The 16,678-nt window shown below is 38.3% G+C and overlaps 1 protein-coding gene across 1 annotated transcript in view; it reads right to left on the bottom strand.

The window, feature by feature from the left end:
• Nucleotides 1–726: 726 nt before the first annotated feature.
• LOC105881341 (contactin-associated protein-like 3) overlaps nucleotides 727–16,678 on the bottom strand; it is a 201,165-nt gene continuing 185,213 nt past the window's right edge. Inside the window, exons 22-24 of the mRNA XM_020289234.2 lie at nucleotides 11,589–11,813; nucleotides 11,316–11,387; nucleotides 727–6,853 (exon numbers count right to left, since the gene is read on the bottom strand). Coding sequence (XP_020144823.2) covers nucleotides 6,732–6,853; nucleotides 11,316–11,387; nucleotides 11,589–11,813 — 419 coding nt within the window. The 3' untranslated portion in view covers nucleotides 727–6,731. The remainder of the gene's footprint in view (nucleotides 6,854–11,315; nucleotides 11,388–11,588; nucleotides 11,814–16,678) is intronic.

Genomic DNA, 16,678 nt, shown 5'->3' on the forward strand with positions numbered 1-16,678 from the left:
CAATTTCCTCTCAAGTCCTCTGTCCTGTAATCAATCCCTAGCCACCTTGGTATACCTGAACATCCACTCAGCTGGGAGATCTGCTAGGCTTCCCTTAGGCATCCCCACTGCTGTCTAGAAACTCTCTTAAGTTATAGACTGGGACAATCATAGCACAAGTCTCATTTGTTTGCCATATTTCGAGAATCACTTATTGTGCCTGATGTCCAGCATATTGAAAACCATTGTTTCATATATTTTTCCTGGTTTGGGGTTATTTTATACAGGAGAGTAAATACGTTATTACTCCATCTTGGCCATAAATGAAGTAGGAAGTGTGTATATATATATATATATATATATATATATAGACTTAGAACAATAAAAAATTTATTTAAATTTAATTAAAATAAAATTTAATTATATTTACTCAACCTGTAGAATTAGTCAGACACTAAAAATGTCTGGACCTGTATTCTAATGTCAGGACCTCTATTCTTTGTTAATAATCATCTATACAACATTGTATCAAAGCTATGAAGGCCTTTGTGTGATTTTCAGAAATGAGGATAATGTATATTTTCCCTCATTGGCTTATTTAAAGAGCTGAAATGTGGTATTAGTCATCCAAAATGCTTTCCCAGTTATATAGTTTCTATTTTAAGATGTTTCTTAAATGTTTAGGTCCCACCACAAGCTAGCTAGACTATAAATTTTCATATTGCAAAAACTAAAAGTAAGTTAGTCTTGTGATTGTAGACATTTTTATTCACAGAGCAAATGACACATTGTAAACCTTAAATTTTAAAATAAATAATGATACAATAAAAGGCAAAAATATAATTTATGGGCAAAAACTAAGTTATCATTAATTGGAAAAAAATTACTACAGTAAGTAGCTTTTCAGCTTACTTTCCCAACAATATGACTAATGGATAATAAATTCTGCAAGTAGTCATACTAATGGCAACTTTAACCTTCTTAAGCATGACCCACATTAGTACTCAAGTGCAACATATTAGTGGCTATTCTCATGATGCATCAGCAATGAACTTAGCTTGAGCTGCATCCATTGGGAGGGACGTGAAGGAAGAAGAAAGAGTCGCAGTTGATATTTAGTGTCTTTACCAATAGAAAAACACTATAATTCTTTGAATTCGTTTTTTAATTAAAAAAACTGGTTCTTTCTTTAAACTTAGTTGCTAAAACAGTGTTTATGAATATTCTCCTCCTGCCCAAAATTGGCCAATGAGGTAGTAGGTTAAACAACACACTAAGCCTGTTTTGATTTAAAATGTGTCCATTTCATTTTTCTCCAACTTCAAGAATATTTTAATAATCCATTTGTATCCTTATTTTATGGATTCCAGAATAACATAAGCAAATGGGGCCTTTGTTTACCTTCTAGTTATACATATCTTCTAGTTAATCTTTTTCTTATTAAAGAAAAAGCCATCAAAATCCATTTTCCATTAAACATTCTTTCAGAGAAGATGTGAACACAGATCCAGAAACATCGGTAAGTCTTGGCAGACAGCATATCAAGTAGCCTAATATGTTTTTTACTCTGCTAAGTAACACTGGGAAGGTAACAGGGTGGGCTCCTCCTCAGAGTGAAGTTAAGAGAGAAAAGTGCTAGCATGACAACTTATTAGCACTTTCCCCTGGAAGAAATTAACTCTCACATCCTTGTTTTTGTTGTATCTATAAACCCGAGGGATGAGGTAAAACAAAAAATCTCATGTGCATAACCTATTCTACCCTATGTTTCTATTACTATGAAGGGTCAGTCTGAATGAAAATATTTTAACTTTACTATGATCCTTCATAGTAATAGACTCATGGGGTAGAAAAGGTCTTATGTAAGAAGTAACTACTATCAAAATATATTAAGTTTGTGTTTGAGATAACTCATAGGAAGTGAAATCTCACAGGAAATGATAAAAGATTTAGAGTGATTTCCTAAGGTGAATTTGGATCATAATATCAATATCATTAAAATGTCAAAATTACCTAAAGTGATCTACAGAAGTAATGAAATCCCCATCAAAATACCACCAGCATTCTTTATAGATCTAGAAAAAATAATTCTTCACTTTGTATGGAACCAGAGAAAACCACATATAGCCAAAGCAATCTTAAGTAAAAAGAACAAACTGGGAGGCATCAGTCTTCCTGACTTCAAGCTGTACTATAAAGCAATAATAGTTAAATCAACCTGGTGCTGGCACAAAAACAGAAGCATCAATATCTGGAATAGATCTGAGATACCAGAGATGAAACCATCAGTATATGGTAACCTAATCTTTGATAAAGCAGACAAAAATATACAATGGGGAAAAGATTCTCTCTTCAATAAATGGTGCTGGGAAAACTGGTTAGCAACATGCAGAAGAGTGAATCAGGATCCCAACCTCTCACTTCTCACAAAAATTCATTTAAGATGGATAACAGACTTAAACCTAAGGCATAAAACCTTAAGAATCCTAGAAGAAGATGCTGGGAAAACCCTATCAGATATTGGTCTAGGCAAAGAATTTTTGAGGAAGATCCCCCAAGGCATTCACTGCTGCATCAAAAATAAACAAATGGGATCTGATCAAATTAAAAAGTTTCTGCACAACCAAGGAAACTATCATTAGAGCAAATAGACAACCCACAGAGTGGGAAAAAATATTTGTTCTCTACACTTCTGATAAAGGTCTAATAACAAGAATCTATCTAGAACTTAAAAGAATTAACAAGAAAAAAATCAAACAACCCCATCAATAAATGGGCAACATAAATAAGCAGAAACATCTCCAAAGAAGACAGAATAATGGCCTGCAAACATATAAAAAATGCTCAACATCTCTAATCATCAGAGAAATGCAAATCAAAACCACAATGAGATACTACCTAACCCCAGTGAGAATGGCCTATATCAAGAAATCCCAAAACAACAAATGCTGGCAAGGATGTGGAGAGACAGGAACACTCTTACACTGCTGGTGGGACTGCAAATTAGTGCAACCTCTGTGGAAAAGAATTTGGAGATACCTCAAACAGCTAGAAATAGAAATACCATTTGACCCAGCAATAGCATTGTTGGGCATCTACCCAAAAGAACATAAGACATTCTATTATAAAGACATCTGCACCTGAATGTTTATGGCAGCACAATTCACTATTGCATGGTCATGAAAACAACCCAAGTGCCCATCAATTCATGAGTGGATAACTAAAATTTGGTATATGGCCACAATGGAATATTATTCAATTCTAAGAAACGACAGTGAACTAGCACCGTTTATGCTATCCTGGATTAAGCTTAAGCCCATTATACAAAGCAAGGCGACACAAGATCTGGAAAATGGGCTCCACATGTACTTGCCATCAAATTGGTACTGACTGATTAAAACTATGGTGCTCAAATAGTGATAGTACTCACCAGGGATTAGGGGGTGGAGACCCACATCCTAGGGATGTGGTGAGCATTGTGCGGGGGGAGAGATTACCTCTAACCCTTTTTAGGAAGAGGCAAAGATATACAATGTAACCAAAATATCTAAAAAAAAAATCTGTTATTGGGTGGTGGACAGGTGGGAGAGGGGAAGAGGGGAAGGGTGTATACTTACATAATGGGTGCTGTGTGCACCACCTGGGGGTTGGACATGCTTGAAGCTCTGGCATGGTGGGGTGGGGCAGGGGTGGCAGGGGCAATATATGTAACCCTAACAATATTTGTACCCCCATAATAATAAGTAAAAAAGATAATACAATTCACCAATGCCACAATTTTACAGAGATAAGCCTTCAATGTCATATTAACCACTCTATTTTTAATATTAGAATTTCAAAGTTTCTTAAGAATCAGAAATTTCAGCATTCTCAAATGAAGAATGTTAATTATATGTTACTTTTTTAAAATTTGAAAACCAAATTTGAGAAATCATTATACTTTTATTTTACAGAAGAGTGCTACTTGCAACCAGCATCTATATATTTAAAGAATGGTTAGTGACTAAATTCTCTGCACCAATAAAAAGTACTTAATCCATATTTTAGTAAGTTGATTGTTAAATGGTTGCTCTTTGGCAAAAGTTTAAATATATACATTCACAGATATTTTTACTTCTAACAATCAGTAAGATGTATCTCTTTTTCTTTCACTTTGTGTTTAATAATTTAAAACTTACCAGATGATAAACACCAGATCATAAAGAAGTCAACAAATCTTAATAATCTTAAAATATATCAAAGAGGGAAGTAATGCACAAACATACAGAATGCATTTATCTGTACTTGTTTTGAATAAATAAGGAAAAAACTACATAATTGCCTAATTTAAATTTTATGCAACTTTCCTTAAAATATTTTTCTTATTTCAAAGATGAATTTATTTTCAAATAAGAAGATAAAGTAAAAAAATCACAAAGAGTGACAGTGGATGATGTATCAGTGAAATGTGGTTCATCTGTTTTGCTGTCTTGTAAAAAGTGCAGAGAGCAGTGGGTGGTAGTGTTTTATTCTCTATAACCCTATAAAGTTCCAGCTATCAAAATCTTCTGTGGAATAAAATAAGTGACTGTAAAAGTTTTAGTGATTATGTGATGCCTACATTCACTAATAAAATGCACTATATCTTTGTTGACTGCTTCCCCATCCTGGACAGGTCTTTGAGAAAAAAACAAAAAACAAAAATGTGTATTATTCATCAAGATGTGTCCTTCATATATTTCTATATTAAGAGAGCAATACAGTAGAAATAGAAAATCCTTCATCAGTCACTTAAAGAAACATCAATAGAGATGTAGCGTTCTGAGAAGAGATCATTTGTTGAGAGCAGACTTAAGACAGAGAGTATCTATATTCATTCTTTCAAAAATAACACAAATGAGAAGATGGAAATTAAGTTATGTAATAATAATGCTGAACTGGTATATTTTCAATTTGCCCTGATGTGGACAAACGACATGGTCTGATCTAATTACCCCTTGGCAGGCAGTTGGTATCTGGAATATGAAGGATGTAGCATCAATGATTTTACATAATTGGCTTATTGAATCCAAATGGTGGCTCCATGCAATTATCAAATAACCACTGTGTCAATATTAGTTCCTGCAACTATCCCCATAAAGTTAATTCCACTCCTCTGCTACCTCAGTGTGTGCATAAACCTTAATGAAACATGTTCCAGTTAATGGCATATATTCAGTTTTGGGTAATCTATGAGAATTTGGCCCCATGCTCGTAAAGCTGTGATTAGAATAGCAGATTTAAAGCAGATCATGTCAATGCTGTCTTTCCTTACAGTGAGCAGCCTTCAGTTTAAATTCTAAATGCAATTAGATGAGAGGATAACACACATGATATTTATGTCTAGAACAGTCCAAAATTTGGAAAAGGAATTGGAGCTCTTCTGTTAATGCTAATTTTTCTTTAAAAAAAGAAACCCTGAAAAGATACTCTGTACAACTGCAGTCGCCAACCTCTGGGGCCCAGGCCACAGAGCTCCTCCACCTCCCCAACCCCCATCCTATCCATGGAAAAATTAAAAATTGTCCTCCATGGAACCTGGGAAGCTGGGGGCTGCACAGGAGGTGAGCAGTAGGCGAGTAAGGAGGCGCACGAGCCAGGGAGCGTATTTATAGCCGCTGCTGCTCCCCAGCACCCACCCCTCCATGAAACCAGTCCCTGATGCCAAAAAGGTTGGGGACTGCTACGAGTGTAGAACATAATATAGTCACAGGAAGTCAAAGGCAAATTGGTAACAACCTTTAGAAAAGAGAAATATAGACTGATAAAGAAAAACTGACATAATTTCTCAATATTTGGGGGAAATAAGTTTAGGATTATGTTTCATTCAGGTATTACTATAAATGAAGGATAACTCTTTCAGTGTAAGAAGCAGTGTTTATATCTGGTTGTAAATGTAGTTAAAAACATAATCACAATTTACAAAAGCTATAGTTACAAATTACAAAGAAAAATAGGCAGACTATCTTGTATTGCCATCCCTTATGCACTTCGTTACCTATCGAGTTTCTGTTCCATTACAAAATTAAATAGCTAACATTCAATATTGATTTCAACATTAAAATTTATCAAAATGATTAAAAACAGTCAATTAGAAAAAGCAATACACCAAAAATAACAGTAATATTTCCAGGTTTCTACTGCATCGTACTGACCACACAGACAGGGAGGGACAGGGCTGCTCAGTTTCGGCAGGCCCCTTGGCTCTGTGTTCCAGAACACGGAAATGCCAGGGAAGGTGACAAAGGAGCACTCCCTGCTTTACAAATATCAGCAGAGGACCAAAAAAGGGATCCCAGGTAAGTTTCCAAGTAACAAAAACATCAGAGTGGAACTCTTACATCTGAACAAAAGTTCTGTCACATTTTTTTAAGAAAGTAGGAGCAAAGCTTTGCAGCCATTTTCTCACCTAAAACCCACAATTCCTACACAAATTAAACCAGTTTTGGAAGAGAGCCTTTGACAGACAGGGATGAATGACCATCCCTAACTCACTGTCCCTAAACTGATCATGGAGGAATGTGTTTCGCTGAGGGGGAGGGGCGTCCCAGAGCTCTGAGGCTGCAGTGCTGTCCCTGCCAGCTGACTGCAGTGCGCCCACCACGCGTGCCCTGGTGGCAAGCAGGAAAGTCAGGCAGTCACGGTGACAGATTCGCCACAGCTGCCGATCGCAGGACACGCTCTTGCTCTCACTGACTGTGTTTTGGACATCAAGCTCACTTGGTAGAGCCATCTTAGCACTCTTCATTTTTGGAGATTTTCGACTCATTTTCTTTGCGTAACTTTCTCTGTTGATAAATTCGTACGGCTATGGCAGTGATACAGAGCAAAATGAATATCACAACTGCTATGACACCTAGGGAAGGGAGAAAAAAAAAGGATGTCAAAACACAAATGGTAATTTTTGTCCCAACCAGAGGCTTTGCAGAAGAAGGAAATGAAAGTATTTTGCTCCAAAATAACCTATGTTGAGCTGGCTGTTCAGAAGGCCTGCAAACAGAAGGAGCCCCGCAAAGCTGTCTTTTGTGCGGGAGATTTGCATCTTTAGAGAAAAATCTGCATTGATGCAGCCAGGCTTTCTCAGAGCTCTTCCCTTTTCTGGATCTAGGAAATATTAACTGAGAGCCCAGTGCCTCTTTTCTCTGAGGGTTGCTACCTGTGAGGTTTCATCTACCTAACAAGCCTCTTCTTCTTCAACCTCCCATAGCCTGTTTTGCCAGCATCCAAGCCCCTATTCTTTCTGCAACCTTGAGCTGGTATACAGGCTTCTGAACCCCACTGGGGAGGCAGTCCCTCTGTGGTTCTCCCCCATGTGCACCTTCGTAAATTTGTATACCTTTTCTCTTACTGATCTCCTTTTGTGAGTCGATTTTTCAGTCAACCTTCCGAGGGCAAAGGGGAAGTTTTCCCATGGCCCTTACACAAACATCATTGCTTAATAAGTTAGGTTAAAATAAAACAACCATCTATTATACCATAAATTGCAAACATCAAAACTCAGGAATTTTAAGGCCAAGTGGTTTTATAATATTTTATATATTTCTGAGTTACTACGACTTTTAGATATGGCTGTCATAGGCTTTTTTCCTAAAGACATATGTTAATTAGATTTCAGCTAACACCTTCAGACTTAAAAGCACTATAAACTAAAAATTCTAAGCCTCCCACTGACTAAATGGGTGACAGAGGTAAAAGTCTGAATTAGAGCAATAAACTTCTCTTTCCTTTTCCTCAAACCACTTGTCCTCATTCTTCCTTCTCACTGATTCAGCCTCAGGAACATGCACTGAACTTTCAGTAACAAATGGACCCCTTCTTGGCTCAGGGAACCTCAAAAACACCTTAGGACTGAGTTGCTGGCCATGAAGGGAAGGGAGGTCTGACACACCTCCTTATAACGCCTCCCTTTTGGAGTTTAGACTAATTGCAAACTGGACCCAAGGCCATGCAAGCCAAAGGTAAATCATGCCTGCAAGCCATCAATTTGCTTAACAGATCACTTGAGTATATATTGTAGCTTGCTTTCTGACGAATAGACTCTTTTATCTTAACTCAAGCATTCCTTTCTATTGACTCCAAGTCTTTAGACAAAGCTTCCTTTTAACCAAGTACAAATCAAAGAATCTTTGAACTCACCTATAACCTTAAGCCCTGCCCCCCTGCTTTTTGCTTTTTCAGGCTAAACCAATGCGTATCTTCCATGTATTGATTTATGATTTGATCTGCAGTTCCTGTCTCCCTAAAATGTATAAAATCAAACTGTCACTCAACTGACTTGGGACCACTTACCCAAGGCTTGAATATGGCTCTTTGGGCCATTGATCACTCATATTTGGCTCAGAATAAACCTGTTAAATTATTTTACAGACTTTTAGTTTTTTTCGTTAGAAGCACAAACACATACAGGTGTCTAACATCTTTCGTTTAACAAGTGGGAAGTACAGTGTTTAGCATCATCATAAATCATTAAATGATACTGTTAGTACAATGAAATGGATACACTTTAATGAAATCTTTAAAAAATACTTTTATGATGATATACTTTTGAAATGCAGTTGTCCAACATATACGTACTCAACTCTATTGCCAAAAGTATTCTAGGCATATTTATTAAGTTTATTTATATGGAATGTGGATTATTTGAAAGAGCCAGGTATACCAGGTATAAATGTTCTAAAATATTGACACTAATAGCTATACCAGTGATTCTTAATCCTTGCAGCACAAGAAATCAGTAAATCTGGATAACTGAGTAGCAAGCCTGGGTACCAGTACTTTTATAAATTGAATTTGGCTTTAGTTCACAGCCAGAGTGCTAGGGCAGGAAGCTGTGCCTCCAAAACCTGCTTACTGAAGCAGTTACATTAGGGAAGAATGAAAGTCAAATCTATGCTAAAGCAAATAAATATGTAAGAAGACAAGCTTTTGAAGGAAGCTAAAATATGTCACCCCAAATAAGTTTTTTTGACATAAATACTTTTGAGCTAACGGCAATTAAGAAGCAAATAGAGAAAGGGCTCCCTCAATCTTCCAATCCTCCTCCTTTGCCACCTAAGGACAGGAAGTAAATTTTCTTTCACTGCGGACAAGTCTTATCAGCTCAGAGATGGCACCAGAGAAATCTATAAACAAACATTATTCCATCAGTTTCTTCCCATATATTTACTTCCCAGTTTCTCGACTTTAGAAACATAAAACTGCTTTCCATTGTCCTGTCATTTCTCTACAAATTTACTGTTCTTTGTTGAAGATGCTATATAAGCCAGAGATCTAAGCCACTGCTTTGAGAGATTTCTCCCACGTGCTGTGCACTGCACACATTAATAAACTTGCTTGTTTTTCTTTTGTTAATCTCAACTCTGAATTTATGAGTGTTAAGAAGAAATTATATTTCCTCTCTGACACTTTCACTGCCCACATCATAAATTTATGACAATTCACAAAAATATTAATTTATATCTCAGGTAGTAACTATTAGAAAACACAACTGCCTTTGTGAAGGCCCAGAAGCCTTCTACACACAGCTTCTTTCCATTCCCCCCTGGAGAAACCAAGTAAGAATTTCTCAAGGGAACAGAACACTGCTAAGACTTACTGTTTAACAGCATCACATTCCTACATTTACTCAGTGCATCTTCCCAGTGATATTTGACCACAAGCAATAAAACTCTAAAGATAAGTGCTTTTGTTCTGTTATCAATTTGCCCATTACCCTTGCTCTCTGAAGGCTGGCACTAACTCTGACACTGTGCAAATATTTGTAAAACTTGCGAACCTACTCAAAATGTTGAGCATACTGAAAGTGCTTTTGCATGGCAACGAAAAGTCTTCCTCTAAAAAATCAAGATTGATTTAAGATTGGATTGGATTTAAAATTGAACACAAAAGTATTCCTTTTAGATATACATCACTGACCAAATAAATTCTCACAGAAAACTGTTTAAATATAGTTTTGTTCATCAGGTCATGTATTTTTAATTTCTACCTTATTGATTTGAAAGAATAAAAGAATTGACATAGCGATAGAAATGTTAATATCCTCAATTGACATTTAGTCAGAACCTTATCATGTCTGAATTGTTTTCTACCATTTTGAAAGAAAAAAATAGCTACTTTTGTATGTGTGCTGTGGAAATATGCAGAATAAAAAACCAAATAACATTTCAATAATTCATTAATTAATTAATGAGGAAAGATACTTATTTTTTGCACTATTTCTGGATAAATTATATTTCAGAAGAAAACACCATTTTCATTGGCAATAAATTATTTAATATAACTTTATTAAATCATGATGTTTAATTTTTATTTTTCTTCAATTAAAAATAACCACAAAACACCCAGCTAATTAAACTAATTCTTTCTAAAGGATGATTAAAAGTGAAATTTATAACAGCTATTGCTGCACAACGTTGTGAATGTACTTAATGCCACTAAACTGTGGACTTTAAAATAATTCACTTTAAATAATGTTATGTGTATTTAAAAAATTTTTTAATAAGTGAAATATTGTCGAGGGAAGCATCTAAACCATGCAAATTGCCATTTTAAAAAGTATCATAAAGTATGTGCTCAGATAATTAGCTTAATTCAAGTTTTCATTGCTTTGACATACTTACTTGAAACTCTGTCCAAAGAGCCATTTATTTCCTTTACAAATATCTCACAGGTCCTAGTGAGCATAGCTATTTTCAAATTTAAAACTTTTCATTATTAGTTTTTTTTTTAATTTCAGCATATTATGGGGGTACAAATGTTAAGGTTACGTATATTGCCCATGCCCCCCATTCCCACCTTGAGTCAGAGCTTCAAGCGTGACCATCCCCCAAACGTTGCACATCTCACTATTTTGTAACTGTTCTTTAAAAATGATCTTTCAGTAAAATTCTTACTAAGTATTTCCAGGGAAAATGAAATCAGGGAATAATACCTCAGAAACCCGACACAACGTATGGCACCCTCTGACCTCACGCCGAGGGTCGGTGCTCTGGTCTATTACCCGTTGCGCTAACTAGTCCCCCCCGTCGGCGGCACTCGTGCCCAGGTGCTCCGGTCTATTACCCGTTGCGCTAACTAGTTCCCCCCGTCCGGCGGCACTCGTGCCCAGGTGCTCTGGCATATTACCCGTTGCGCTAACTAGTCCCCCCCGTCGGCGGCACTCGTGCCCAGGTGCTCCGGTCTATTACCCGTTGCGCTAACTAGTTCCCCCCGTCGGCGGCACTCGTGCCCAGGTGCTCTGGCATATTACCCGTTGCGCTAACTAGTCCCCCCCGTCGGCGGCACTCGTGCCCAGGGCCCGCTCGCTCTAGGCCTTTTACCTCCGATGACGGCAGAGTCGCTTCTGTCTGCGGTTCGCAAGGGCTCTCCCTCACCTGCCGGTCCCGAAGGGCCTACGGTAGGAAAAGGGGGCGATATGTCTGTTAGCTAGATTCGATCCTTCCACAGTACGCGCACACATCAAAATTTTGCCAATTAAAAATAAACACGTGGCAAAAATATTTTTTTAAATGATGGAGCCGAGAAAAGACTTGAGAATCCACAGCGTTTGGAAGAGGCGCAGTGTCCGAGCGCGCCGGGGCAAGGGCACGCACCTGCGGCCCCCGCGAGCCGGGGGGCCAGTTCCCGCGCCGGGGAGCCGGGCCCCGCCGCGCAGCGGGACGCGGCGACCACGCGGCCGCGCACCGTGACGCCGGCGGGGCCGCCGGGCCGCAGCGCCGCCTTCAGGGGGGCCGCGCGGCCGAAGCGCACGGCCGACAGGCAGCCGGTGAAGCCGCGCGCCGCCGCCCGCCGCGTGTCCGGGTCCGCGCCGGGGGGCTCTGCGGGGAGAGAAGCGGACACGCCGTTAGGGCGCAGGGGAAGGACCGGCCGCAGGCACGCCGTACTGGCATGGCAGTGACCGACTGGAAAGCCCCCCGCAGCCCTTTGCCCTTTCACCCCTAGGAGGGGACCGCCAGACCTCCACCTGCTGGCAGCCGTTTCCACTGCCCGGGCCGGGAGGCCGGGGCTCGGCGGGGCGCAGCTGCGTTGGAAAGCAGTGCGGGGTGGGGCGTGGGTAACTCACAGCTAACGGACGCCGCGAGCGTTGGGTGTGGCAAAGTCACGACACGTAACCAAAATGTTTGTACCCCCATAATATCCTGCAATAATAATAATAATAATAAACGAAACCCTCTGCCATTTAATTTTAGCCAGTAATCCAGGGGATTACAATAAAGTGACTCCTGGAGATGAAGACAGAGCTCTGGAGATCCTTTGTAATTGTTTTGTCTTATTATGTGGTATTTTGTATGATATATATGGATTTATGACTTATACTGTCTTAATAAATTGTACCTTTTATCACAAGATAATGTTCCCTTTTAAAATTAGGTTATATTCTAATCTTAAATTTGATCTTTTCTGACAGTAATATTGCATTTCTTAAATTTGCCAGCTGTTACCTGCTAGTTCTTGGCATACTCCTTTTTCAATATTGTAAGTGCATTTAACTGTTTTTTTTTTTTTAAAACCCAGTATGGCAGAATTTAGTCCATTCACATTTAGAGTAACAACCGCTGTATCAATTTTATTCTTTTTATCTTACACTATTTATTTTACATGGTTGTTTCATCTTTTCATCTCTTGTTTTTTATTTTCCTGGTTTAACCAGTTTCCTTCTTTTTTCCACTTTTTCCTTTAGTGACTTTGAGAGCTCAACCTCCCTAGCATAGGCAATGAAAAGCATTCTTTTACACCATTATTTGAAAACACGGTCTTTTCCCAAAGGCCATTCACCCATCTCCCAACACTCCCCAATTCACCCCCTCCCACTTGGTGGGTTCCCTCCCTCCCACAGTGGGGCCCCTCACAACAATTCTTCCCCACAGAGGAGGCTTGGAAAGTTTTATTCTTCTTCTTACAATTTTCCCTTCTTATATTCCTTTCTTTGGTTTTACTCTAATACATTTAGTTCCTGACTAGAATTACAATTTTCTTTCATTTGCTTTTGTTCTCTTATATTCATCCTATTTCAAGAATCTTTATATAATTGATTTTTTTCCCTAAGAAAGAACTTTGACAGGTTTGACAAAGATTCTCCCCTTGACCCAACTTTAGCTCAGCTATCCCTGACCTTTGGTCTTTGCATTGCCCAGTTTAGCAAGAATCCTGCCACGTGAATCCCCCACCCTCAGTATCTGATCACCCTCCTAAGCCCTCACATTTCCCCTTCTTCCCTGCCATGTCTGTCACCCTGGCCTGGCTTCACCAAGAATCCTGTCAGGTTAGTTTAGCAAGAATTGCTGTACCCTCTTAGTAATTTTCCACCCACTGACTCCCCTGCCCTAGGTACTCTGCTCCTTGGCTATAAATCCCCACTTTTCCTTGTTGTAGTTGAAGTTGAGCCCAATCTCTCTCCCCTACTGCAAAATCTCATTCCAGTAGTTTCTACACTATTGTGATAGTCCTGAATAAATTCTGCCTTACTGTTTTAACAGGTGTCAGAGTATTTTTTGCTTTGACACAATACAAGATGACTTTACATTAAATAGTTGTATTTTAGAGAAGAGTCATAATTTTAGAGGAGATTATCTCTTAAAAAATTTGAACATGTAGTACTATTAAGCTACAAGAAACAACGGTGATATAGCACTTCTTGTATTTTCCTGGATAGAGCTGGAACCCATTCTATTAAATATCCCAAGAATGGAAAAACAAGCACCACATGTACTCACCAGAAAATTGGTATTAACTGATCAACACCTAAGTGGACACATAGGAATAACATTTATCGGATGTCAGGCAGGTGGCAGGGGGGAGGAGGAGATGGGTATATTCAAACATAATGAGTGAGACATGCAACGTTTGGGGGATGGACACGCTTGAAGCTCTGACTCGAGTGGGGAGAGGGGGCACGGGCAATATACGTAACCTTAACTTTTGTACCCCCATAATATGCTGAAAAAATAAATAAATAAAAAGGAAAGAAAAGGAAAAAAAAACATTGATGATTTAAGGGCAATTTTGTACTCCCAGCTTTTAACCAGCACTGCTAGCAATTATCATAGAACAAATTTTTAGTAAAACTCAATTCCTACTGTGTTGACATGTGTATATATATATGACTTCCCTGTTACCTTGACATGGCAACACTGTCAAAGCCCTTCACTTTTTGATCCTCTTAGCTGATTAGCTCTAATCAAAAATGTATGTTGACCCATCTGGCCTCCCTTCCTGTGCTTTCTCCACCTGTGTGGTCCTGCATCCAGGCCCCTGCTAATTCTCTCTTCTCTTCCATCAAAGCCTGCTCCTGAGTAAATTTACTTTTGTATAAATCCTTGATTATGATTTTTGTTAACACTCTTAGGGGTGTGTGCATTTTAGCAGAAGGCAAGGCATTAGGTCAAGGGAATGGATCTCTGATATGGAATTTGAAACATGAGCACTTAAAGCTGTAGAAAAAAGAATATTTGTGGTAGGTCTGCCTTCCCAGCCCACTGAAGTCATGCCAAATAGACAGACATCTGACCTCACAGAAGAGTGTCACCTGGTTGAACTAAAGAAGGAAATGACTAGATAAGTGGACATGTGCGATATGGTAAACATCGCTACATGTAACCACTGAAATTCAAATCAATTAAAATTTTAAAAAATAACAAATTAAGTCCCTTAGTTACACTAGCCACATTTCCAGCACTTATAAACATGCTTGTGTCACGTGTGTCTAGGGAATACCATATAGGACACCATAGATATTTCATCATCACAGAAAATTGTATTGGATGGCACTGGTCTGGCTGACTTAGAATTTCAAAGACTTTAAGACATTGGCGATCCCCACTGACTCCTGGTTAATGGATTAAGTTAGAAAATCTTAGAATTTTCTACTAATAGGAATCTTAGAAATAATTTAGTTCAGCTTCCTCATTTTACAGGTAATCAATTGTTGATCTTTCTTGAAAACAACCTGCAAAATCTCATATCTTCTTGATTTTTGTAGATTTTTTTTGTGTTTTTGTTTCATAATATTGGGAGAGGCAATCCACCATTGGCTCAGAGTGTTTGCCTGTTTTACTGGGTTTGCCAAGAAATGCACAACTCTGCTAGTGCTTTACTCAGGCCATTTCTCAAGGCTGTATTTGGAGGAAGCAGCCTTGAGGAATGAGGTCATGTCTCCCTCCAGGACAAAGCATAGGCTTGTTTACTGCTTGCTATAAAACTGGTGGATTCCCCAAGCTCAGTGTTCCTCAGCTGCCATGAAAACTCACTGTAGGTACAGCATTCATCTGGGCCCCTATAATTGTCCCCTAAGACTTGAGGGCCAAAGGGACAGCAATGCCAACATGCTGATGCTCATGAGGCCTGCTGTGCCATGAGTAACAGAGTCCTTCGTCTCTGGACCAGGAGTCTTATGCCATCTGCCAGCATTCACAAAATAGTTATAGTCTTACTAGCTTGTAAGTCAGGTAAAATCCAAATCCCAGACCCAACATATAACATCCCTTCTAAATGAGACAAATACCATACCATAAAAGTCATATAAAATATATAGGTCAATTGAGTTTTAAGTGTTAAAAGTATGTCTTATATGACATTTCCTTACAGAACTCAAAAGCCAATTTTCAGAAATATTTAATTATGAAAACTATTTGGCATTATCACATATATAGAGCTCTGTTTGAAATACAATCCTGCAATGCATTTTCTTCTACCCAGAATGTAAACCTCCTAAGGTTTATAAGCACAGCTGCATTAGTGTGTAATTATCTATAAGATATTTTTTTAATTTTCTGGGAGCAGTCAAAAAGACACATTCTGCAGCTTCTATACTTTGTTTTGTTACATATATATACATATATATGTTATATATATGTGTGTGTGTATATATATATATATGTATATATATTTGAGTTAGTGTTTAAACACACACAGCAAAATAAAAAGAATACCAATAGTACCAAAGTAGTTGGAGAAACAAAACTTAACCAAAATTGTTGTCAAAACCACAAGGGGGTTCGGTATAGGTCCAATTGATTGTCACACAAAAATCCAATTATAGAGACAACGAGGAAGAAATGAAAGGAAGAAATGCCAAGGAAGAAATGAAATTTTAATACAACAGATGTCTTGCCAGGAGAACTGGAGACATTGCCTCAAATCCATCTCCCAGACTAAAGGAGACCATGGGCTTTGAAAAGAAGGGCTATGTGCATTGGGACAGGTCCTGGGGGATGATGATCCTTGGCAAAAAGAATCTTGTTCTGGGGCCTTTGGAATCTCAAGTACTTTGTCGTGCAGAATATCAGTTATTTCTGGGAAACATCTCAAAAGTTCAAGTAGTTAGTTAAGGGAGAGGGTTATATAGGGGCCATTTACAAAATGATAGTTTACATTTACTGGATTATAGTATTTTAAGTGTTCACATTCTTTAAGACTATATCTCAGATAAAAAACAAAGCTATGCAGAAAATCAGACATCTAAAGAGTTTACATTTAAATAGGTTTACTCTGGATTGATTTTGTGATAACCTATATGAATGGTCTTCATTAAGTAAGACTACTCAAATGGCAAGATAATAACACCATCTTAATTATGATGGATGCTGGGCCATTTTTTTTCAAAGGCATGTTAAGGTTTATATTAATAAATTAGATTGGATATAAGCATTATTAGAATTGATTACATACTAGCCTATGTTCCCCA

Source organism: Microcebus murinus, chromosome 12 (genome assembly GCF_040939455.1).
Source record: "Microcebus murinus isolate Inina chromosome 12, M.murinus_Inina_mat1.0, whole genome shotgun sequence".
Taxonomy (NCBI): Eukaryota; Metazoa; Chordata; class Mammalia; order Primates; family Cheirogaleidae; genus Microcebus; species Microcebus murinus.